Below are 26,666 nucleotides of genomic sequence, written 5' to 3'. Positions count from 1 at the left end.
TGTATTGGTCAAACCAAAATGACGCACTACGACGCCGAGGCTTGTTTACAAATTCAATCACATTTCTAAAAGGCTAAGCTAAATATGAGATTTATATGATAAAGTAGTTTAATAAATGTAATACTTTGTGGTTCATTTCCTATGTAGAAACTGGCATCTAACAACAGAATAGTGGAAACAAAATTATTTGGAAACTTTTACTGGTCGAAATAACGAAAACGTGTAAAAAAAAAATCGATGCATTCCTATCGAAGAAAGACTGACGCATAAATAGGACACGTAAACTCGTACATCGCCTTGGTCCGTACAATTGCCCTTATTTTTAGCGCCCCAAAAACGTATTACAGATCAACTGTTAGATCAATACCATTGTAAAGCACAATTTCTCCCCTTTGAGTCGGGTCTTTAAAAAAATGGCGGGTGGGGAAGCGAAGCTATTTGAGTGATTAGTGAGAAGGAGAGATGTTGTGTGGGAAAATTGCTTTTTTTCACTCAATCTGTCCAATTTATCACCTTATCGCCTCTAAAATGTAAATAAAACTCTATAAAGAGTTTATAATTTTAAGGTTTTTGTTGAATTTCAATCGGGGTTTTAGGGCGGTACAAAAGTGATCTTCGAAGTAAACAGCTGCTTTCAGAATGATGATCGCATGCAATGATGACGCAAAAAATGACTAGGTATCCCCTCCTTACCCCGTCACTGTCCATTTCTTGTTTTTAAAGGATGATATAAGTGCTACATATGGTGGAGAGAGATTGTAAGACAGAAAGTTGCTTTATGCGTGCTGTACGTTACGACATGACACGGAAAGATGTAACGGAGATTCAGTTTTTTCAACTTTTCTCCAATACTATAGAGCCATTATCATGTCGATCAACGCTTGAATAGAAACTAAGTTCACACCCCAGATTTTGACGTCAACAAAGTCGCATTAGTTTTCTTTGTAGCCTCGTATGAATATTGCGTTTGCGCACATTTGTACTGAATGGGGTGAGTTTACGTTAGTAATTTGGCTGCTTGAAATAGCATTGTGCATTTTTCAAAGCCTTCAGAAAGTATTCACACGTCTGGACTTTTTCCACAGTTTTTCGAAACTTTTATGTTTTTCGAAATGTTTGAAATTAATTTAAAAAAATGAATAGCTGAAATATCAATACGTATTCAACCCCTTTGTTATGGCAAACCTAAATAAATTCAGGAGTAAACATTTGCTTAACAAGTCACTTAATTGCATGGACTCAGAATGTGTGCAATAATAGTGTTTATGTCACAACTTCCACCAAAGTCGGCTCCTCTCCTTGTTCGGGCGGCGTTCGTCGATCGACGTCACCGGCTTTCTAGGCATCGCCGCTCCATTTTTATATCCATTTGTCTCGTCTTGTTTTCATACACACCTGGTTTTCATTTCCCCAATCAATCTAATTGTATTTAACCCTCTGTTTCCCATGTTTTTTGTGTAATTGTTTATGTCAAGCGATGTTCTTTCGCGCTTTACTTTATTGTTCTGTTTTTCTGAGCGTGTTTGTTTTGTGCTCCCGGTTTGGAACTATAATAAAGTGCGCTTTATTTATCATACTCTGCTCTCCTGCACCTGACTTCCCCTTTATACACACCTTGACAGTTTAACGTGATTTTTGAATGAATCTCATCTCAGTACCCCACACATACAGATAATTGCATTGTGCTACATCTGCATTAACATCTGCGAACCATGACAATAACATTGAATTTGATTTAATTGTAAGGTCCTTCAGTCGAACAGTGAATTACAAACACAGATTCAACCACAAAGACCAGGGAGGTTTTTCAATGCAGACATTGAGTAAAATAAAATAAAAATCAGACATTGAATATCCCTTTGAGCATTGTGGAGTTATTAACTACACGTTGGCTGGTATATCAATACACCCAGTCACTACACAGAAACAGGCATTCTTCCTAACTCAGTTGCCAGAGAAGAAGGAAACCACTCAGAGATTTCGAACCATGAGGGCAATGGAAACTTTAAAACAGTTAAGAGTAATGGCTGTGATAGGAGAACCTGAGGATGGATAAACAATATTGTAGTTACACCGCAATACTATCCTAATTGACAGTGCAAAGAAGGAAGCCTGTACAGAATTGTAAAAAATCCAAAACATGCATCCTGTTTGCAACTAGGCACTAGTAATATTGAAAAAAATGTGTCAAAGCAACTAACTTTTTGTCCTGAATACAAAGCGTTATGTTTGGGGCAAATCCAATACATTACTGTCGTTCTCCATATGTTCAAGCATAGTGGTGGCTGCAATATGTTATGGGTATGCTTTTAATCCTTAAGGACTGTGGAGTTTTTTAGGTAAAAATAATTGAATGGAACTAAGGACAGGGAAAATCCTAGAGGAAAACCTTGTTCAGTCTGCTTTCCACCAGATACTTGGAGATTATTTCACCTTTAAGCAGGATAATAACCTAAAACACAAGCCCAAATCTACACTGGAGTTGCTTATCCAGAAGACAGTGAATGTTTCTGAGTGGCCGTGTTAGAGTTTTGACTTAAATCTGCTTGAAAATCTATGGCAAGACCTGAAAATGGTTGTCAAGCAATGATCAACAACCAATTTAACAGAGCGAGAATAATTTTTTAATGACTAAAGGGCAAATGTTGCACATTTCAGGTGTGGAAAGCTATTACAGACTTACCCAGAAAGTCTCACTGCTGTAATTTCTGCCAAAGGGGATTCTAACATGTATTGAGTCAGGAAGTTGAATACAGTGCCTGGCCCCCTTGACTTTGCGACCTTTTGCCACGTTTCAGGCTTCAAACATAAAGATATAAAACTGTATTTTTTTGTGAAGAATCAACAACAAGTGGGACACAATCATGAAGTGGAACGACATTTACTGGATATTTCAAACTTTAACAAATCAAAAACGGAAAAATTGGGCGTGCAAAATTATTCAGCCCCTTTCAGTGCAGCAAACTCTCTCCAGAAGTTCAGTGAGGATCTCTGAATGATCCAATGTTGACCTAAATGACTAATGATGATAAATACAATCCACCTGTGTGTAATCAAGTCTCCGTATAAATGCACCTGCACTGTTATAGTCTCAGAAGTCCGTTAAAAGCGCAGAGAGCATCATGAAGAACAAGGAACACACCAGGCAGGTCCGAGATACTGTTGTGAAGAAGTTTAAAGCCGGATTTGGATACAAAAAGATTTCCCAAGCTTTAAACATCCCAAGGAGCACTGTGCAAGCGATACTATTGAAATGGAAGGAGTATCAGACCACTGCAAATCTACCAAGACCTGGCCGTCCCTCTAAACTTAACTCATACAAGGAGAAGACTGATCAGAGATGCAGCCAAGAGGCCCATGATCACTCTGGATGAACTGCAGAGATCTACAGCTGAGGTGGGAGACTCTGTCCATAGGACAACAATCAGTCGTATATTGCACAACTCTGGCCTTTATGGAAGAGTGGCAAGAAGAAAGCCATTTCTTAAAGATATCCATAAGAAGTGTTGTTTAAAGTTTGCCACAAGCCACCTGGGAGACACACCAAACATGTGGAAGAAGGTGCTCTGGTCAGATGAAACCAAAATTGAACTTTTTGGCAACAATGCAAAACATTATGTTTGGCGTAAAAGCAACACCGCTCATCCCCACTGTCAAACATGGTGGTGGCAGCATCATGGTTTGGGCCTGATTTTCTTCAGAAGGTACAGGGAAGATGGATGGAGCCAAATACAGGACCATTCTGGAAATCAAATCAAATTTTATTTGTCACATACACATGGTTAGCAGATGTTAATGCGAGTGTAGCGAAATGCTTGTGCTTCTAGTTCCGACAATGCAGTGATAACCAACAAGTAATCTAACTAACAATTCCAAAAAAAACTACTGTATTATACACAGTGTAAGGGGATAAGGAACATGTACATAAGGATATATGAATGAGTGATGGTACAGAGCAGCATACAGTAGATGGTATCGAGTACAGTATATACATATGAGATGAGTGTGTAGACAAAGTAAACAAAGTGGCATAGTTAAAGTGGCTAGTGATACATGTGTTACATAAGGATGCAGTCGATGTTGTAGAGTACAGTATATACATATGCATATGAGATGAATAATGTAGGGTAAGTAACATTATATAAGGTAGCATTGTTTAAAGTGGCTAGTGATATATATATATATATATATTTACATCATTTCCATCAATTCCCATTATTAAAATGGCTGGAGTTGGGTCAGTGTCAATGACAGTGTGTTGGCAGCAGCCACTCAATGTTAGTGGTGGCTATTTAACAGTCTGATGGCCTTGAGATAGAAGCTGTTTTTCAGTCTCTCGGTCCCAGCTTTGATGCACCTGTACTGACCTCGCCTTCTGGATGATAGCGGGGTGAACAGGCAGTGGTTCGGGTGGTTGATGTCCTTGATGATCTTTATGGCCTTCCTGTAACAACGGGTGGTGTAGGTGTCCTGGAGGGCAGGTAGTTTGCCCCCGGTGATGCGTTGTGCAGTCCTCACTACCCTCTGGAGAGCCTTACGGTTGAGGGCAGAGCAGTTGCCGTACCAGGCGGTGATACAGCCCGCCAGGATGCTCTCGATTGTGCATCTGTAGAAGTTTGTGAGTGCTTTTGGTGACAAGCCGAATTTTTTCAGCCTCCTGAGGTTGAATAGGCGCTGCTGCACCTTCTTCACGACGCTGTCAGTGTGAGTGGACCAATTCAGTTTGTCTGTTTGCCTCCTCCCAGAGCGCTAAGAACCTTGGCGTGATCCTGGACAACAAACTGTCGTTCTCAACTAACATCAAGGCGGTGGCCCGTTCCTGTAGGTTCATGCTCTACAACATCCGCAGAGTACGACCCTGCCTCACACAGGAAGCGGCGCAGGTCCTAATCCAGGCACTTGTCATCTCCCGTCTGGATTACTGCAACTCGCTGTTGGCTGGGCTCCCTGCCTGTGCCATTAAACCCCTACAACTCATCCAGAACGCCGCAGCCCATCTAGTGTTCAACCTTCCCAAGTTCTCTCACGTCACCCCGCTCCTCCGCTCTCTCCACTGGCTTCCAGTTGAAGCTCGCATCCGCTACAAGACCATGGTGCTTGCCTACGGAGCTGTGAGGGGAACGGCACCTCAGTACCTCCAGGCTCTGATCAGGCCCTACACCCAAATAAGGGCACTGCGTTCATCCACCTCTGGCCTGCTCGCCTCCCTACCACTGAGGAAGTACAGTTCCCGCTCAGCTCAGTCAAAACTGTTCGCTGCTCTGGCTCCCCAATGGTGGAACAAACTCCCTCACGACGCCAGGACAGCGGAGTCAATCACCACCTTCCGGAGACACCTGAAACCCCACCTCTTTAAGGAATACCTAGGATAGGATAAAGTAATCCTTCTCACCCCCCCCCCTTAAAATACTTAGATGCACTATTGTAAAGTGGTTGTTCCACTGGATGTCATAAGGTGAATGCACCAATTTGTAAGTCGCTCTGGATAAGAGCGTCTGCTAAATGACTTAAATGTAATGTAAATGTCTGTGATGTGTATGCCGAGGAACTTAAAACTAGCTACCCTCTCCACTACTGTTCCATCGATGTGGATAGGGGGGTGTTCCCTCTGCTGTTTCCTGAAGTCCACAATCATCTCCTTAGTTTTGTTGACGTTGAGTGTGAGGTTATTTTCCTGACACCACACTCCAAGGGCCCTCACCTCCTCCCTGTAGGCCGTCTCGTCGTTGTTGGTAATCAAGCCTACCACTGTTGTGTCGTCCGCAAACTTGATGATTGAGTTGGAGGCGTGCGTGGCCACGCAGTCGTGGGTGAACAGGGAGTACAGGAGAGGGCTCAGAACGCACCCTTGTGGGGCCCCGTGTTGAGGATCAGCGGGGAGGAGATGTTGTTGCCTACCCTCACCACCTGGGGGCGGCCCGTCAGGAAGTCCAGTACCCAGTTGCACAGGGCGGGGTCGAGACCCAGGGTCTCGAGCTTGATGACGAGCTTGGAGGGTACTATGGTGTTGAATGCCGAGCTGTAGTCGATGAACAGCATTCTCACATAGGTATTCCTCTTGTCCAGGTGGGTTAGGGCAGTGTGCAGTGTGGTTGAGATTGCATCGTCTGTGGACCTATTTGGGCGGTAAGCAAATTGGAGTGGGTCTAGGGTGTCAGGTAGGGTGGAGGTGATATGGTCCTTGACTAGTCTCTCAAAGCACTTCATGATGACGGAAGTGAGTGCTACGGGGCGGTAGTCGTTTAGCTCAGTTACCTTAGCTTTCTTGGGAACAGGAACAATGGTGGCCCTCTTGAAGCATGTGGGAACAGCAGACTGGTATAGGGATTGATTGAATATGTCCGTAAACACACCGGCCAGCTGGTCTGCGCATGCTCGGAGGGCGCGGCTGGGGATGCCGTCTGGGCCTGCAGCCTTGCGAGGGTTAACACGTTTAAATGTCTTACTCACCTCGGCTGCAGTGAAGGAGAGACTGCATGTTTCCGTTGCAGGCCGTGTCAGTGGCACTGTATTGTCCTCAAAGCGGGCAAAAAAGTTATTTAGTCTGCCTGGGAGCAAGACATCCTGGTCCGTGACTGGGCTGGATTTCATCTTGTAGTCCGTGATTGACTGTAGACCCTGCCACATGCCTCTTGTGTCTGAGCCATTGAATTGAGATTCCACTTTGTCTCTGTACTGACGCTTAGCTTGTTTGATAGCCTTACGGAGGGAATAGCTGCACTGTTTGTATTCAGTCATGTTGCCAGACACCTTGCCCTGATTAAAAGCAGTGGTTCGCGCTTTCAGTTTCACGCGAATGCTGCCATCAATCCACGGTTTCTGGTTAGGGAATGTTTTTATCGTTGCTATGGGAACGACATCTTCGACGCACGTTCTAATGAACTCGCACACCGAATCAGCGTATTCGTCAATATTCCCATCTGACGCAATACGAAACATGTCCCAGTCCACGTGATGGAAGCAGTCTTGGAGTGTAGAGTCAGCTTGTTCTGACCAGCGTTGGACAGACCTCAGCGTGGGAGCCTCTTGTTTTAATTTCTGTCTGTAGGCAGGGATCAGCAAAATGGAGTCGTGGTCAGCTTTTCCGAAAGGGGGCGGGGCAGGGCCTTATATGCGTCGCGGAAGTTAGAGTAACAATGATCCAAGGTTTTACCACCCCTGGTTGCGCAATCGATATGCTGATAAAATTTAGGGAGTCTTGTTTTCAGATTGGCTTTGTTAAAATCCCCAGCTACAATGAATGCAGCCTCCGGATAAATGTTTTCCAGTTTGCAAAGAGTTAAATAAAGTTCGTTCAGAGCCATCGATGTGTCTGCTTGGGGGGGATATATACGGCTGTGATTATAATCGAAGAGAATTCTCTTGGAAGATAATGCGGTCTACATTTGATTGTGAGGAATTCTAAATCAGGTGAACAGAAGGATTTGAGTTCCTGTATGTTTTCTTCATCACACCATGTCCCGTTAGTCATGAGGCATACGCCCCCTCCACTCTTCTTACCAGAGAGATGTTTGTTTCTGTCGGCGCGATGCGTGGAGAAACCCGTTGGCTGCACCGCCCTGGATAGCGTTTTCCCAGTAAGCCATGTCTCCGTAAAGCAGAGAACGTTGCAGTCTCTGATGTCCCTCTGGAATGCCACCCTTGCTCGGATTTCATCAACCTTGTTGTCGAGAGACTGGACATTGGCAAGAAGAATACTGGGAAGTGGTGCGCGATGTGCCCTTTTCCGGAGTCTGACCAGAACACCGCCGCGTTTCCCTCTTTTTCGGAGTCGTTTCCTTGGGTCGCTGCATGCGATCCATTCCGTTGTCCTGTTTGTAAGGCAGAACACAGGATCCGCGTCGCGGAAAACATATTCTTGGTCGTACTGATGGTGAGTTGACGCTGATCTTATATTCAGTAGTTCTTCTCGACTGTATGTAATGAAACCTAAGATGACCTGGGGTACTAATGTAAGAAATAACACGTAAAAAAACAAAAAACTGCATAGTTTCCTAGGAACGCGAAGCGAGGCGGCCATCTCAGTCGGCGCCGGAAGTCCTTTGCAGAACCTGATGGAGTCTGCAAAGGACCTGAGACTGGGATGGAGATTTGTCTTCCAACAAGACAATGATCCAAACCATAAAGCAAAATCTACAATGGAATGGTTCAAAAATAAACATATCCAGGTGTTAGAATGGCTAAGTCAAAGTCCAGACCTGAAGCCAATCGAGAATCTGTGGAAAGAACTGAAAACTGCTGTTCACAAATGCTCTCCATCCAACCTCACTGAGCTCGAGCTGTTTTGCAAGGAGGAATGGGAAAAAAATGTCAGTCTCTCGATGTGCAAAACTGATAGACATACCCCAAGAGACTTACAGCTGTAATCGCAGCAAAAGGTGGTGCTACAAAGTATTAACTTAAGGGGGCTGAATAATTTTGCACGCCCAATTTTTCAGTTTTTGATTTGTAAAAAAGTTTGAAATATCCAATAAATGTCGTTCCACTTCATGATTGTGTCCCACTTGTTGTTGATTCTTCACAAAAAAATACAGTTTTATATCTTTATGTTTGAAGCCTGAAATGTGGCAAAAGGTCGCAAAGTTCAAGGGGGCCGAATACTTTCGCAAGGCACATTTACTTATCTAAATCAAGATATGGTTTTATTTGTCATATATATATATTTTTTACAAATGTTAGAATTTATCTACCGCTTTGAAATTAGTGTTATGTAGATCATTCACGCAAAAATGACAATTCAATCCATGTTAATGCCACTGTAAGACATACAAATGTGGAAAAAGTCAAGCCGTGTGAATACTTTCTGAAGGGACTGTCCTACACTTCCATAAAGGTGCAAAAACAGTGCTTTGATCATTCATGAAAGTCCTGTAATGCATTCACTGTATCTAGTGACACTTTATGCACCTGATGTTAAGGGACATACATACAATTCTAACAGCATTTTTGTTCGTAGAGTATTTAACGGTCTTAAAATACCGTTCGATTTCTTTTTGTAGGGTAAGAAAAAAAAATTGTATGTAAATTTACATTTGTGTATATGAAATTTGGCTAAAATAATGAAATTAATTACATAAAAATGTTTCAGCTTATTTCTATCGTATGTAAAGAATCCAAGCAGTACATCTCTCCACAATAGTGTAAAATCTTCATAAATGTGTTCAATTATAAATCTACTGATGTCTTGCCACTGTTTTCTTACGTGAATACAATGCCAAAAAAGATGCAACAATGTTTCTGGGTGGTCATTACAAAAGGAGCAATTTGAGTTGATAGTGGTTGGCAGGATAATATTTATGAATAATTTTAAAGTAAATTTCCTTAATTTTGTTAACATGTAGGTATGTGTGTGGCAACATCCACACTTTTTTCCAACAGATATTATCAATAAATCCATTCCAATAAGACATGACAAAACATCCTGCTGAAACAAGGTTCGTAATTGCTCCGTTGTTGAATGGACCAAAAGAGAAACAAATCTTTCCTACTGATGAGTCAACAGGGTCAATAGAAGGTAGGCTCTGAGGGTCAGGTCTTGACCCGTTCCTGAATAACAGAGCAACACCTGAGGGAATGGCATCTAAAACAATTGCAAAATCTTTAGTTGTTACAGGGACCTTGGAAAGTGCACAGAATTCCTTATAACTGAGTAAAAGACCCTCTGCATTTACCAGTTGGCTCACCAATAGGATATTATTTCGGAACCAATATTCTAAAAACAAAGAAGTATTTTTTATACAATATATCCCGATTATTCCATATATAATATCTGTGTGGAGAAAATTTATAAACACAATTTAAGGACCATGACAGAAAACCTGCTGATGAAAAGCAGAAAGTGTCACTGGAATTTTTTGTCAATATTATAATTGCAAAACAACGTGAAGTTAAGTAAAAAGTAGAGAAGACATGAGGAATAAAATTCCAGATAGAAGTGAGTCTTCTTAGGAATTGTTTTATCCAATTGATCTTAAAAGTATTATTTAAAGTAGTAAAGTCCAGAAAATTCAGTCCACCATTCTCATAAGTGTTCATTACAACAGTTTTCATAATGTAATGCGTACGGTTTCTCCAAAGAAAGTTGAAAAGCATCTGGTCTATCTCCTTGCTTATTTTACTGTCAAGATATAAAGATAGAGCACCATATGTTATTCTAGAGAAACCTTCAGCCTTGGTTATTAGGACTCTACCTTTTAAAGATAAGTCCCTCTGTAGCCATTGATTTAGCTTCTTCTGGGTATTTTTAATAAGAGGGTTAAAATTTAGTAAGCCTCTAGACTTTTGATCCTTTGTAATGTTTATGCCTAAATATGTAAGTTCTTCTTTTACAGGAATAACATAATATGAAGGTGTCACACAATCTTTGACAACTAGACGCTTTGGAAAGGATTGTATCACATTGATCGATATGGGAATTTGGTTAGCATCTTTCAGAAAAAGTGTAGTTTCATCAGCCAGCTGGCTTATAGTAATTTCTTTACCAGCTATGGAAATACCTTGTATTTAAAGAATTTGCAAGAAGTTGGGTGATTAATAAAGACAGGTACAGAGAGATAGGACCACCTTGCCTAATTCCCCTCTTTAACTCAAATATAGGTGAGGTGCCATATTTCAATTTGATAGAGCTGTTAACATTTGCATAGAGAGTCTTAATAAATAGCCTTACAGAAAAAATTCCCAAAGCCAAGTCTCTCAAGGGAGTGGAAGAGAAACTGATGCTCTACTGTGTCAAATGCTTTATAAAAATCTAAAAACAATATGAAGCTATCCTCAGTTATTAGGTCTGAGTAGTCAAGTATGTCTAATACTAGTCTGACATTGTTAGAAATATGTCTGTTCCTCATGAAGCCAGACTGTGTTTCATCAATGATTGCATCCAGGACTTCTTTAATTATTTTTGCAAGTAGTAAGGCTAATATCTTATAGTCATTATTAAGAAGACAAATTGGACGCCAGTTATCAATTAGCAGCACTTCTTTTTTAGGCTTAGGTATCAGTGTTATTAACCCCAGACTCATTGTAGGAGGGAGAACATTGTTTTTAAGTCTCTAAAAAGACATTTTACATTTGTAAAATTCTGATGTAATTCCATCAACACCTGGTGATTTATTGTTCTTTAGATGTTTGATATACTATAATCTCTTCAATTTTGATGGGTTAATCACACTGTTTAGATTCTACATCACTGATAGAGTGAACATTATTCAGTGAGTTAAAAAACATATCTGTGGATTCCTGACAGTAAGTAGAGCTATACAATTTTCTATACAAAATGCTACAGTATTTAGCGATTCGTTTTTGGTAATCTATAATAAACACCATCAATGTTTAACTTATGGATAGTGTTATTTTCAGAGTGAAATTTCTCAAGTCTAAAGAAATAGGATGAATTCTGTTCTTACTCCTCAATCCATTTTTTCCTAGATCTAATAAAGGCTCAAAAGGTCAAAAGGTCAAATCAAAAGAACAGACAATGACCTTTCTGTTTCACCATTCACGCCACCCTGTCTGCGTTGCACCAAACAATGAGCATCACAAACACCAGGAATCTAGGAATCAGCACTTTCACATTTACCGCTAGCCCAGTAATCACTCCTTTCAATTAACTCCTTTCAATGGTGCCCTTTTTTTGAGAGCAAAACAAGTCACATCTCTTGTTCCAATTCGTTTGGCGCGAAGCACCTACTCCCGCTGACCAGCAGAAGCACAAACAATCATCACAAGACCACGTCGGGTTACCTTCACCGATTCCACAGCACCCAACTCTGTTTTCACCCACGCTGAAACCACAAATGGATCAGCCAAAAGGCAGTGGTCCACCTTCTTCAAAAATGCCACTCCTACTGTCACAGACTCATCTTTATCCTGACCATCGGTACAAGCCTCGTGCTCCAAGGATTAACACAACTGCCACCTCCGATAATTACAGTTTTCAGCCACTATCTTTGCCCACGACAACCAGCGAAAAAATATACTTACTGTAGCTGTTCTGTATAGATCCATACTGCTATGGGTACCACCATCCGACGAAGCTACATTTCAATTACAATTTCCAAATTACACTTACACACAGGTGTTTGGAGCATGCTAAATGGTTCAATATTACAGGTGGCATGTCTTCAATAAACAAGCGCTGTAACATGGAGATATGGCCCTGTTGGAACACTAATCCTATCAAGGTGTGCATCATGTCGTGTATTTGGCTATGCCGGATTAAGTGATATGACATGCTATTCTATAAAATAATTTCACCGTAATTAATATTACCTGATTGAGCTAATGATGTAAATGTAATTAACTAGAGTCGGGCACCACGAAATAATATTTATAGAGCTGTTATCTTCCGAATAAACTCTTAAAGACCTAGTAATATTTTACATCAATAACAGTCAATATTAATCGTCATCTTAATTCAGTCTCATCTGAAAGTTGTAAATTATTGGTTATCTGCACAAACCCTGGCTAACAAGTTGAATCAGCAATACAAAATTGGGTTTAATTATTTATTTACTAAATACCTAACTAATCACACAGAATTACAGATACACATATTTAAATCATAACTTGATTACAGATTACGTCATAAAGGGAAACGTCCCTGGTGGGCGGAACAGATATGACAGCTGGTTACACAAAAGAAAAGGGGCTGGGTTTGAGTGAAAGAGCGGGAAGACTGATGAACAAAGGGCGAAGCTGTGCTATCGTAAATACAGTATCTTATGCATTCTAAATTACCGCCCATTTGGAAAAGGAAAATGCAATAAATATTTACTCTGAACTGCGTTTCGGTAGGTTGGTGGTAGATGGAAGGCTGTGTTGCCCAACTAAGTCCTTTGAAGAATGTCTCTGCTGGTAAATTCAATACGTTGTAGTAACGTCGTTGTGTGGTAGACGGGATACTCTGTTCCTTCCTAACCCTCGTTTGCAGCGGCTGGCTGTTGCTAACTCAACGGCTAGGAGGTATCACTTCTGTAATGAATAAGAGTTCAAAGTTCATACCTTTCGCAACCAAAGCTCACGCTGATGTTGTCTTCGTTCTGTAGTTATTATCTGAACCATTCTGACATCGGACCGTCGACCTCGGAACAGGAGGTTATATTGTCGTCAAGGGCTTATATAGGAAGGGAGAGGAGGGTGTGTTTGAAAAGTTTTATAGCCCACGTCCCTTCACAGGAGCGGGCCACTGATTGAATACCCAAATCTCACATTTTAGAAGCTAAAATCACATTTCATCCCATCACGAATAATTTCATATTCAAACATTTAAATTGAACAACAATTCCATGTGAATCCGATAACTCTGATGTGTATACTTTCCACTGTAGAGTTTGTCATCTTATCATTGGTGAGAATGTCTCAGATGACAACCGAACTGACATCCTATTCATTAAGTACCACCGCATATGTTCAATTGGTCGGATTACCAGAATATAGTTAATTTCCCCCCAACTTCTGATGTTCCCAGAATCTCCATGTTAACCAAGGGTTTTGCAAATGTAACATTAGTAGGGTAGAGAGAGGAAAAAGGGGGAAAGAGGTATTTAAACCTACCCCCAGGCCAACGTCATTACAATCAATTTAACCATATATATTTTTTAGCTGATCTGAATGGTAAGATCCTTATGCTTCCTAAACCGCACTGCAAGCAACACGTTTTAATGTTCCGATTAAGCGTCAGGGCTCTTAAAAAAAACATCCCCGCTACACCACTTGTTTCCACCTACTGTTCTAGAAATGTGAAATCATTACACTTTGTGACACAAAAGGGAAGGGGAAAAAGGACAGGGAAGACAAATTGCCCTACCAACTAACAGGACACCCATTGAAACCTCACCACTATTCCACTACTTAGCCCTATTTCATCCTACACCAGGCTGGCTGCCTGGGAGGACGGGACACTATTGTTCAACACACCTTGTAACTCCTCTGCAGTAAAATCTCGTACACCTAAATACTTCTCTGTGGTGACCACCACTATATCTATTTTTGGTGATTTCCTTTCCATTTCTGTGTTACAGTTGATAACCATGGCTATGAACACTAAGAAGCCAACCTTACTGAAATACATGTTTATTTTTATCACTCTATTGCCTCTGCCTACTCACAGGGAGCCTCTTAGGATCCCCCTCGCCCTGGATCAGTTCCTCAGTTCCAATGAGACGTGCCATTCCAAAAATGGCTGCAGTGACTACTACTAGCTAGCTAGAAGAAAAGGGCCGTTTTCTGGGAAAACTATCAGTATTTTAATCTACTCAATGGAGCAGTGTGGATAAAGGTACAATTTGGAGGAACATTGGCATATCCCATCCCTGCATTGAGGTATGTTTTCCGAGCAATATCTCATGCTGGCTCCACGGTGTCTTAATGTAACCATGATTGTGTTCAGACCCCAGTGCAGCTCACTTTAAATAAGCGTGAACGGTGGGGTCAGTATCTTAGGGCAAAGAGCCAGCTAGTTGGTAGCTTTTAGTCCCATCCCCCAAAAAGGGTGCAACAAATAGCTTGGCCTGTTTTGTAAGCTAGCTAGAGAAGAGTTGGTTACAGCACAATTTCACCACTGCTTTCTTTCTCAGTTGGGCACCTGTGTGCAGATTGCAGCTCTGTGCTGGGGTAAGAATGTCGGAGTTGAGCGATGATGCGAGTGAATCGGAGCAGTTTGGTGTCAAGCCTCTCCCTGTGGCTAGGGGACATTAACACTTTAGTACGACCTGAGGAATTGGATGTATCACTCCACCGCCTGCTACATTGGCCTGTATGATGTAGCATTAGTGTATTAAAAAGTGAGTACCTCATCAATGTTGAATTTGGTGTGAGAGATGCTTCTCACAACATTCATTGATAGTAATGTGATACTATGGCCTTTTAGAGGGGAGGCGAACATGGATAGAAAAAACATTGGTGGCTGGACTCCACTGATGTATGCTTCATAGATTGGGCATGTCAACATTGCTAATCTCTTGCTGGAGGCTGAAGTGAATATCAATGGCCACTGGCAAAGGCCTGACACCCCTTACGCTGGCAGCGAGCTGTGGGAATAAAAACCCTGCATACTTCCTAATGCAGGTCAGATGTACTTCTCTGAATCAAATACTGTTTTAATTTGAAACGCAAATGAACCTCAAGTTTAGGTTGAACGTTAGTGTAATGGGTGGTGGTGTTGTATATGAATACTTATTTATACAAAAGTTTTTTTTTTTTTGTAATACATTTTCAAAAATGTCTAAAAACCTGTTTTCGCTTTGTCATATGGGGTATTGTGTGTAGATTGAGGGAGGAAAAACATATTTGATCAATTTTATACTTAAGCTATAACATAACAAAATGTGGAAAAAGGGAAGGGGTCTGTCTGAATACACATGCTGTGATCAGTGACGCAGCCAAACAAATTAAAGATCACGTATGTTTCTAACTAATCTGATCTTTGACAGGAAGAGGAATGTAAATTCATTTTTGAAAATGTGTTGGATATCCCCTAAAATTAGTTGTGTTTTTTAAATTCATTAAGATATCTTAAAATGTATTCCGTTTCATGTTAGGAAGTGTAATCCTTCTGAATGTAATGTCTGGAACAGAAAATCCCTATAGACGAGAACAATGTCCGTAACCTCCAGTGTTAATCTTTCACTACGCCCATGTTACTCGTCTCTTCTGTAATATTTCTCTCTGAACTACACAAACTTCCCATTTTATTTTGATTGATGTTTACATCTTTCTTTAAGCATGACCACAGTGAATGTAGTGAATAAATACATGTTTTGCATCGTGTCAGTGAACCTATTCAATGATCAAATCTAATGGACATTTTAACTTTCCAGGCTATTTTTCATCCCTAAACAAAGTAATTTCTCAACATTTTAGTTTGAAAGTTACACAAGTCTGATTATTAATGACTAATTTTACATTGTAATGAATAAGATGTAAACACAAGTTAACCTGTCTAATATCGTCTAACTTATTCCTTTAAAAAAATTATAGTTCCATAATAATTGTTATGGCAATGTGTCCCATTCAAAAGGTCACTGACAGCGGTAATACGAGTTCACATGGTTTATGGTACAGAGACAGCTGTGCTTCTGTCTAAATGTTTTATTGCCATAGAAAACACTGTGCTGAACATAGAGGTCTGCCCAACTGTGTGAGAGACAAGGCCACCTGAGCAAGCCATTGAAGAAATTAAAAATAAAGGCCATCTCAGCATATATATATATATTCACAAATGATTGTTTTCACTTAACTTCAAGTTTCGGTCATTGCCAAGGTGAGCACTGAGTAGGGCAGGGGCCCATCAAACTTTTAACAGTGCTCTATACGGTTCATACATGTCCTCCTCTCAGACTGGTTCTGTGGATTGGTCTCCAGTCTTACCCACCTGTCTTCCAATAGTAGCCATCTTGCTACCATGGCCAGACCCTTGTGGACCCCAGTCTCAGGAGACGCCAGCTTGGAGTATGAGACCCAGGCCATGGTGAGCCAGGCACTGAGGTGTGGTGCTCCCCCTCACACAGAGAGCAAGCTGGGCAGTGGTGGAGCGGAGGGTCAGGTGTACTCACACAGGTGACCGCAGCCGGCCGGGCAGTGGGAACTGCTCTTTAGCCAGTTCTTCACGTGCTCCAAGTGCCCGCCGTGACTGCAGCCCTGGCACCACACGAATAGCCCCTTCACCACGTGGTGGCACACGGCACAAACGCTGGCACACTGGTGGCATCTGGGGAACGGGCAAAGAGGTCGAGTGGTAAGACATATTTGGTCTAACTTTCAAATGTTCTCTTGACTTTGAGCTCTATATGGTTTCTAATGGGTTATTAACATTTCCCTGTGTCAGGTGGGCCAAAGTTATACGTTATGGTTTTAAGTTATACCTGTCACAGATCCAGCCCCTGTTGCTCATGGGCCGTTTGCAGTTGCTGCAGTTGACATGCAGAGTGGTGGATGTCTGGTTCAGACAGGTGATGGCGCTGCAAGTGCTCAACTTGATGACCTCGTTGGACACGTTCCACAGCTCGAAACGCTGCAGCAAGTCAATGTAGGACATGTACCAGTGCTCCTGAAATAGGGTCACCTCTATTATTAGAATATGCCGAAATGAACAACATATTCGCCAGCTTGGAGAATAATCAGATTACCAAGACTCTAATCCCCATCGTAACTTTTTCTGTCAAGCAATCAGCCATGTTAAATAATTTAAATAGAATTCTCAAGAGCATCCCAATAAATTTTATGCAACACAATCATATAATGGATTCTACTTCAGGAACCGACCATAGATTTTAACATTATTATAGAACACTATGAAAACTGTTACATCCCTAGCTCTGACCTGAGTGAGGTCGTCGATCTCCTTGCGGATGCGGTCTCCCAGGACAATGAGCACCGAGACAGCCATCTGCACGTCGCCCTGCTCGGCATAATGGCTCAGCATCTCCCTGACCACAGGGCAGAAGAAGGGGGCAGGAAGATGGGGGCTGAACAGTGGCTGGGAGATTGAGATCAGGGAGAAGGACTCGATGGGCGTCAAGCACATGACCTCTGCCTCGTTGCCGCTGGCTTGCGGCGAGTCGGCCTTGTCCTGCTGCAGGTGCTCCGGTGCCAACGGGTTGTCCATGATCTCGTGGCGCAGTGGGAAGGCCTCCTGGGGGAGCGTGTACTCCTGCTCCTCCGCTGAAAACACCAGAGAGAAGAAAATGCTCAGAAAGTACTTGGGGTAGATCATAGACCAGCCCTCAATCATGGCTGTAACTTAAATGTTTATGGCAATAGACATGTAAGGTTAGTGGTGGCTAGTGGTTATATCCAAGTTGTCAGTTTTGAATGTATACGACCTATATAGGGGTCAGAGACTCACCGGCCTGGTTGTCGTGCTCCATTGAGTAGAGGTCATCGTCGTCCAGCTCAGCATCACCAAACATGTACTCCGCCTGGCCCTCACTTCCCTCGGTCTCTTCATTCTCTGCAGTGGGACAAATATCTATATTTTTTACTCATCTAGCATAGTAAGTCACATACTACTAAATGTAGTTCACAAGAACCACCTACACTGAGTGTACAAAACATTAGGTACACCTGCTCTTTCCATGATAGACTGACCAGGTGAATGCTATTGACATCACTTGTTAAATCCACTTCAAATCAGTGTCGATGAAGGGTAGGAGACAGGTTTTTTTAAGCCTTGAGACATGGATTGTGTATGTGTGCCATTCAGAGGGCGAATGGGCAAGACAACATATTTAAGTGCCTTTGAACGGGGTATGGTAGGAGGTGCCAGGTGCACCGGTTTGTGTGTGTCAAGAACTGCAACACTGCTGGGTTTCACACTCAACAGTTTCCCGTGTGAATAAAAAAAGAAATGGTCCACCACCCAAAGGACATCCAGCCCACTTGACAACTGTGAGAAGCATTGGAGTCAACAAGGGCCAGCATTCTTGTGGAACACTTTCAACACCTTGAAGAGTCCATGCACTGACAAATAGAGGCTGTTCCGAGGGCAAAAAGGGGGTGCAACTCAATATTAGGCAAGTGTTCCTCATGTTTTGTACACTCAGCGTTTATGTTTCTTAATTTCTTCAGTGAAGTGGGAGCAGCTTGAGTGTTTTTAGCGTCCACTCTCACCATCATTGTTGCTGTTGATTAGCGAGTTCCCAAGCTCTAGGTGAATATTGTCCTGTCTGCTCTCTCCTTTACTGCGGTCCAGCCTGCTCTCCGTCCCCATACCCATCTCCTTCATACTGAAACTAGGGCAGACAAAATAAAGGATTAAAGATTTTACTTTTAAAAGTATTTAGTTTGTCCACACAATTTTACAGCCTATGCATGCATGTGAAGCATGTGGGAAGTACCTGTTCATTAAAGGAAGGGTGCCCAGTTTGCCAATGTGATTTGGACCCGGCGTTGAGAGGTTCGCTGGGTCTGAGAACATGATCCGAAGCATCGTCCATGTAGTGGAAACCTTCAAGTGGGGGAAATATGAAAGAGGTTTGCTTTTGAGCATCGAAACTCAACTTAGTTCCTTACAAATGTTGAGTTAGATATACACTACCGTTCAAAAGTTTGGGGTCACTTAGAAAATCTCCTTGTTTTTGAAAGATAAGCACATTTTTTGTCCTTTAAAATAACATCAAATTGATCAAACACAATGTAGACATTGTTAATGTTGTAAATAACTATTGTAGCATGTTGTGTTAGCCTTTTAAAATGATAAACTTGGATTAGCTAACAACGTGCCATTGGAACACAGGAGTGATGGTTGCTCATAATGGGCCTCTGTACGTCTACGTAGATATTCCATAAAAAAATCTGCCGTTTCCAGCTACAATAGTCATTTACAACATTAACAATGTTTACACTGTATTTCTGATAAATTTGATGTTATTTTAATGGACCATTTTTTTTGCTTTTCTTTCAAAAACAAGGACATTTCTAAGTGACCCAAAATATTTGAATGGTAGTGTATGTAAATGACTGCAGCTCATCTCTTAAGGGCAGACTGACTGACCTGAGGTCTGTTGAGCTCCTTGGCCACCTTGGCATTGTGATCACATAGCTCGGCAAAGGGTTTGCCGCTGAGGAGGTAGAGGCGTGCAGTCTTGACAAACCAGTCCATGCACTTTCTTTCCAAAGACGACTCAAACACGCTGAGGGCGCTGGACACGTGGGCAAACTGCTCCGTCAGGTCGGGCTTTTTGAAGAAGAAGATGGGGTAGCGGCGGTCACCACCCGGGTACGGCTTCCTGTTGGCGTCGCCACTGATGAGGCTCTCCTTGGCAGCGAAGGCAAGGTCGCCAAACAGGCCGAAGCACAGTCCCTCAGGGTTGGCCCGGTCCACGGGCCGGCTGGCATCCTTGAACATGTGCTGGTAGAGCGTGCTGTCCTTGGAACCTGATAATAGGAAGTAGGGGTCGTGCTGGTGGCGCCACACAATACCTGTGGTCACGTCCTTGTGCTCCTCGAAGGTGGCAAAGGGGATGAAGGGCCTCCGGATGTCCCACACATAGATGTTGTGATCCACCATCATGGAGCAGGTGGCCAGGTGCCACTTCCTCTCAGGACGCCACTTGACCCGGGCCACCGAGGCAATAGTCTGGACGCAATAGATCTCCTTGGCCCGGTTGGTGGTCATGTCCCACACCTTCACCATCTTGTCCCGGCCACCAGTGGCCAGCCAGCCCCTACAGACAGAGACCAATACACATTAGCAATGCACAATAATTTAAGTGAATTAATTAGGCACACTGTAAGCAAGAATGATTACTGTATCTAAAGCAAGTTCACTTTAGATTAATGGTCAACCAATGCAAACAATGTTTTTTCAACATGTATCGACATGTCTTTCACTAAAGTTTTTCTAAAGCCTCTCCCTACCTGTCATCGGGGTGCCAGTCACAGCAAAACACAGGTCCGGTGTGGGCTGTGAACATCCTCTCATACCGGTCTGGCCTCCGTATGTCCCACAGCTGGACATTACCATTCTCAAAGGAAGCAGCGAAAGTAAAGTAATCCTTCATGCTGAACTGAACATCTCTTACACTCTCTGACTGACCTGAGAGAAATAAAATAGAAAAACAATTATGTCCTCAGGCCAGGTTCATTCCCATGTCATATGTCAAAAAGTGCAGTTTAAGATCTGGTCTGAAAAATGTCATTTAAGACAGTGGTAACAAATAAGATGCTGTTTGTTTTGTAGCCCAGAGGCATTCCTGGACATAAGCAGGTAGGTATTTTGAAGGTGTTACTCCTGTGTTCAACCTCAAAAGAGTGCAAAGTGTCCCCACACACACATACCTGAGAAGGTGCTGACAGACTCTTTCTTGCGCAGGTCGAAGCACTTCATGTAGCCGTCCTGGGAGCCACTAAGCAGCATGTAGACTTCTGTGGGGTGGAAGCACACCTTATTGACTGTGCGCTTGTGCTCGGTGAACAGCTGGTCCTGCTTGTTGCGCGACGGTTTGCCCAGGTTCCAGGTGACTACTGCCCCGTTGGTGGCAGCCGTGGCCAGCAGGTTCTCCTCCATCTGGTGCCACATGACGTCAGCGCAGCTGAAGTTGAGCGAGGGCTTGCGGCCCACGCGCAGGTTGAGCTTCTCCACAAACTGCTCCTCCTCCAGGCCGTAGATCTTGAAGATATTGCGGCCGGCCACCACCACCTGCGTGGCATCGCGGCACACACTGATGGCGTTGGCGGGCGCGTCCAGGTGGCAGAACATGGTGCGCCCGCTGATGGTGCTGCTGCCTAGGGCCGTAGTGACCCGAGACATCTTCTCCATGGCCTGGTTGGGGACATAGAAGGGTGGTTAGGTTCAGGGAAGGTGCGAGACTCAAAGCAGCAGAGGTACACAACAAGAAAACAAAAATGGATTTTGCACATTGCAAATAACTGTTTCATTGGCATAGTCAGAACAGCATTCAACAACCACCACATTTCTAATACATGGACAAAGCCATTCTAGCTTACTGGGAAATTCTAAAAGAATGCCCCTAGTTCCACCAGAGGATGGCACTATACATTGAGGTGAAGTCAGTTTGGTACTTGAGTTGTGCTGCTGGCAGTGGTCTGTCACATATTTATATGACCCTCTAATCTCTCACAAATAAATCCTATGGACTTACTTCAAATAGCAGCGGTGGTCTTCTCTGCTTCTAAAGAAACACGGAGGCCTCCTCATACAGTCCTGTCAGAGGTTACCTGAGAAAAGGCACATTATCATCACTTTGTATTGGTCACATACACATTTAGCAGATGTTATTGCGGGTGTAGCGAAATGCTTGTGTTCCTAGCTCCAACAGTGTAGTAATATCTAACAATATACACAAATGTAAAAAGTACAAAAATGTAATTAATAAATCCACACTTATGTTCATGTTGGAGAGCTGAGAAAGGTAACCCACTTAATAGTGTCTGTAGGTTTTTGCTCCAACCAGCCAGGCATGACTTGATAGAACCAAGGCCTAAACCATCTCTACTAAGACATTTACATTTACATTTAAGTCATTTAGAAGACAATGTTCCTTCCTGTTCAGGTGGCGATGTCTAAGCTGGAGTGAAAAGCCTGACTGTCATAGCAACTCTTTAAGATCAAAGTTCTCTCAAGAATAGCTACACGGATGCGGAGACAAATATTGCAACCAGATTGAACATTCACATTAAGGCATACCAAAACAGCTTACCTACAACCCAATAGTCTTCTATAAAATGGCTTAAGAGAATATTCACCTCCATTTTCCAGAGGTGCATGGCAGACTGCTTAATGCTCCCAGCTCTCCAGAGGCCTGTGTGATTATAACAGAGGGGCCCTGGTTGAGGTTGGACCACAGCGAAGAATGACACACTAAGGTGCTGAAAGAGAAGGGAGAGCCTTGTTATAGTTTACGCAGCTTTACTCCATACTAAAGCAAATTATGCTGCAGTCTGTGGAAACACACACTATACTTTGTCATTTGAGTCCCTAAGCCTAGAGTAATTGTTGATGATGACATTAGCATGACCACAGTCCACGACCTATGGTCAGGTCTGGTATAGGGGTGAGCATGAGTTTAACAACATAAACAAACATAAATATGGCCTGTAACCTTGTGATAATTCCAGCTCTACCTAAATCAAGATGCATAAACCTGAGATCTACATAAACGGCTTAAAACAATGTAGCCAATAAACTATGCAATGTTTAGGGACGTTGGTTGTCATTTGAAGTATTAACATAAATAGAGCTGAGCTAAGCTAGCTAGCATCTGGCTAGGGTGGCTGTCATGCACAATTTGATGTTTATGTTCTCAGAATTACCTTAGACCAAACACAGCCAATGAGTGCACATCAATATCGAACATTTGTCTTCTAATTTGGAGGTAGAAATCACCTGGGAGCCAGATACAAAGCTAGGTAGCTGGCTTGTTAAAGTAGCTAGTTGCAACGTCACAGTCAGATGACCAATGTTGCTAAATCTTTCACTAACAGGTTCAGAACATTAGCGTGACGAGATATTTACCTTTATTTCTCTACATAAATGTTTTCAGTACACAATAATTGGCCCTAATTTTGTAGGACTTACCTTGCTTCTAAACAACAACAAATAATTCACCGCACTGGAGAACCGGAAGTTGTAAGTGTCATTCACATGAATTTAACAAAAACAAGCATTTCAAAACGGAAGTACATGCTCTAAAAGGAATTCACTCATCATCATGTTTTCATTTTTATTCTTCTTCGATATCATGGCGGTCCGCAAACAATCGTTTAAGTGCATGCCGCCACGTACTGTGCTGGAATGTAAGATCAATCAATATATTAGCCATAGCTCTGTGAGTGAGCAAGATTGAGCTAGCATAGTGGTGAACACTTGAACCGGATTTTAACTTCCCTATCAAACATATTTACATGTTTTTATTTTATTATGTTTTTCTCTATAATTTAGAATAGCAGTGTGGAAATGAATGAGTGGGACATACAGACAAACAACATTAAACATGAGAAATAGATACAACTGAGTGTTTATATTTATTTAGCTTTGCACCATTGTTTTCCCACCAAAGAAAAGATGACACTTCCTGAGTATGGTATCATTGTAGGAAGTGGTTGTTTTCTTCAATGGAGTATTACAACAAACTAACAGGGTGGAAAGTGGTGTCAGAGACAAACAGAAAATAAAAATAAAAAAATAATAATAATCATGAAAACATTTTTTGGGGTGAAAGATACTTTAACTAGCACTATAAAATAATGAAGAAACATTTTAAACATGTTATTATTATTATTATTATTATTATTATTATATTATTATTATTTTAAGGCTTATACCGAAGTCTACATGCTGCTCCCTAATCTTACTACATTTGCACACACTGTATATAGACTTTTCTATTGTGTTATTGAATGTACGTTTGTTGATTCCATGTGTAACTCTGTGTTGTCTGTGTCGCACTGCTTTGCTCTATCTTGGCCAGGTCGCAGTTGTAAATGAGAACTTGTTCTCAACTGGCCTACCTGGTTAAATAAAGGTGAAATAAAAATAAAATAAATAAATAACACCTGGGGACATGGCAAAAACACCTACATCCACTGAAAAAAAGTGTTTAAATGCATAAAATTCCCTTTCAGGATCCATATTTGGTGTTTTTAAACACCTGACATTATATTTAAAGACTTTTGGAATCCACATTTTACACTAAATAAGAGCTGATATTTCCTGGGGACAGAAAAGGCATCGCTTACTAGGAATGACCCACCGCCGACATTAGGTCCACTTATTACAGGAGTAGCCTTGGAAGCTCCATCATTCCACACTGTAGTTCCACCAATCTGTGTTACAGGCTCTACATATGATACAGCATGGCTAATTATATATCTCGGAGCCTCTCTCTGCACCTTGCATCCACCAAATGATGCATAATGTTCCCCCACACAATTACAACACTTAACCTTCACTTTTCTCCCACATTCACCGTAATCATGTTCCCCTCCACACGCGGCACATCTTTTCTTTCCTTTACATTGAACAGCTACATGTCCCATTCTTTGGCATTTAAAACACCGCACTACAGATGGGCCAAATTGTCTGACATTGAAACTAAGGAATCATCTCTGTACATTTCCAGGTATAACCTTCTCAAACCGCAGCAGCACTGATAGGCTTTCACTTCTTTGACCTTCTTTCCTACTGATCAACCTTTCATTTCTTCCCGTTAAGCGTTTTCCATTTTCAGAATCTTCTCTTGCTGAGCCTTGCTACCACAACATATGAACAATTGACCATTTCCAATGAACCAAACTAATTTGACTTCACCTACCTCTTTCTCTATGGCAATAGTTAGTCAGATAGGGTGTAAATGAGGCTCCGTGGTCTCATCAAACACTATCACCACTTTCCACCCTAACACATCATTACTTTTGCTTCCTACCTTGGCCGTCTTTATGCTTTCCTTACTAGATGCTCCACTGCTTACTGTATCACGATCTCTCTTCTTCATATGTCTTTCCACTACTGACCATTACGGTCCTTGACCCTCATCCTCCCACTACATACTATGTGAACTGACACCAATATTGGTCGCATTCCAGCACAGCTGTTGCTTCACCAACTTTTTCTCAATTTCCTCCAATTCGCCAGCACTACTCGCCACGATTTCCAAATCTCTCCTCCATACATAAGACAGATGGTTACTTAAAGAAAGTAGGGTGGGTGGGCGAATGATGCAAATGCAACATATCATACTAAATGGAGTGTCTCGGATTTACATACAGAATGATACAAAATGCTCTGAGACCAGGTTGCAGCCACACATGGTAAGTGTTTGTTTAACGTTTACTATTCCAGCATCATGACTGTCTTTGAAGTTGCAGCTGAATACATTTTTCGTGTTCTTCAATACAGTTTCAGTTCATAAGCATCCATTGAATATGCTATTTTTGGCCTAAATGAATATCAATACAGAGAGTACTGAACTGAGAATGAGGCTTGTCAACTATGGTTTCTGTTCTCCAGTGCATGAAGGTTTAGATAGCGGCAGTCCTCGCAGTGTGTGTCAGGGGAAAAAGCACCCCCCCAGGAGTTTTGGGTAATAACAACATTCCCTTGTGTGTGCTGTCTCCTCAGGTCTGAGGTAGTTTCAGCCCACCATTAACCCTGTACAGCAATGAATGGAGCAATATTTTCCATGCTTTTTGATTGATGTAAGTTAACATGGGATATTGAGTCTGAGACTTGTCTCCAGCCAAGTATCAAGAGGAGCTGCATGCAGTCATCGCTGTGTGCCCTTACAAATATCGCCAAACTAGAGCTGGTGAAACTGATGGAGTGGATTCTCACTGAAGTGCAGACAGATGCAGAGCCTTATTGACTCAATAGTAAGTGGTGCATGCCATTTTTTCGATGTTTCTGAAATTCAAGGTAATAATGTGAAATGAAAACATCTCCTACTAAGATAAATAAAGCTGTTCTTTATTTACTTTCCATGAGCAGAGGAATCTCTTTAAACTCCCTGCTCCCTGGTTGTGAAATGTCTTGGCACTTTATCCCCTGCAGAGGGGGAAGCTCCGCCCGTGGCTGCAGCAGCTGGTGGCCACTAACAGTGAGGAGATATGGAGAACTGCTACAGAAAGGCCTTCAGTTTCCTCCCTGACATACAGGCAGCTATCACAGAACTCGGCTCTATCAAAGCCCTGGGCCCAGACACCGCTGAAAGTGTCCCTGGACTGAGGCCCTTCCAGTACACAGCCAGACACTATGCACTCTATCTGAACAAGATGGCTTCACACACACAAAATCAATCAATCAATCAGATGTATTTATAAAGCCCTTCATACATCAGCTGATATCTCAAAGTGCTGTACAGAAACCCAGCCTAAAACACCAAACAACAAGCAATGCAGGTGTAGGCCAGAACCTAGAAAGAAACCTAGCGAGGGACCAGGCTATGAGGGGTGGCCAATCCTCTTCTGGCTGTGCTGGGTGGAGATTATAACAGAACATGACCAAGATGTTCAAATGTTCATAGATGACCAGCAGGGTAAAATAATAATTATCACAGTGGTTGTCAAGGGTGCAACAGGTCAGCACCTCAGGAGTAAATGGCAGTTAGTTTTTCATAGCCAATCATTCAGAGTATCTCTACCGCTCCTTCTGTCTCTAGAGAGTTGAAAACAGCAGGTCTGGAACCGGTAGCACGTAGTGACACACCCCTAGC

The 26,666-nt window shown here is 42.2% G+C and overlaps 1 protein-coding gene across 3 annotated transcripts; it reads right to left on the bottom strand.

The window, feature by feature from the left end:
• Positions 1 to 16,071: 16,071 nt before the first annotated feature.
• LOC124039891 (GATOR complex protein WDR24-like) lies at positions 16,072 to 24,900 on the bottom strand. Of its 3 annotated transcripts, none has more exons than XM_046356413.1 (12): positions 24,882 to 24,900; positions 22,204 to 22,326; positions 21,600 to 21,675; positions 20,776 to 21,259; positions 20,356 to 20,533; positions 19,490 to 20,162; positions 18,834 to 18,943; positions 18,607 to 18,728; positions 17,843 to 17,947; positions 17,318 to 17,658; positions 16,860 to 17,044; positions 16,072 to 16,705 (listed from the first exon to the last, which is right to left on the bottom strand). In XM_046356413.1, exons 4-12 carry the CDS (start codon positions 21,254 to 21,256, stop codon positions 16,537 to 16,539), a joined length of 2,364 nt encoding a protein of 787 aa, XP_046212369.1. In that variant the 5' UTR covers positions 21,257 to 21,259; positions 21,600 to 21,675; positions 22,204 to 22,326; positions 24,882 to 24,900; the 3' UTR covers positions 16,072 to 16,536. The 3 variants fall into 3 exon arrangements, with proteins under 3 accessions (XP_046212369.1, XP_046212367.1, XP_046212368.1); XM_046356411.1 differs by lacking the exon at positions 24,882 to 24,900 and adding an exon at positions 23,036 to 23,238; XM_046356412.1 differs by lacking the exon at positions 24,882 to 24,900 and adding an exon at positions 22,771 to 22,901.
• Between the last annotated feature and the right edge of the window lie 1,766 nt (positions 24,901 to 26,666).

The sequence above is a fragment of the Oncorhynchus gorbuscha genome, linkage group LG07, assembly GCF_021184085.1.
Source record: "Oncorhynchus gorbuscha isolate QuinsamMale2020 ecotype Even-year linkage group LG07, OgorEven_v1.0, whole genome shotgun sequence".
NCBI classification, from domain to species: domain Eukaryota; kingdom Metazoa; phylum Chordata; class Actinopteri; order Salmoniformes; family Salmonidae; genus Oncorhynchus; species Oncorhynchus gorbuscha.
Note: the sequence above shows the minus strand (reverse complement) of the source record. Positions and strands in the feature narration are given on the sequence as shown.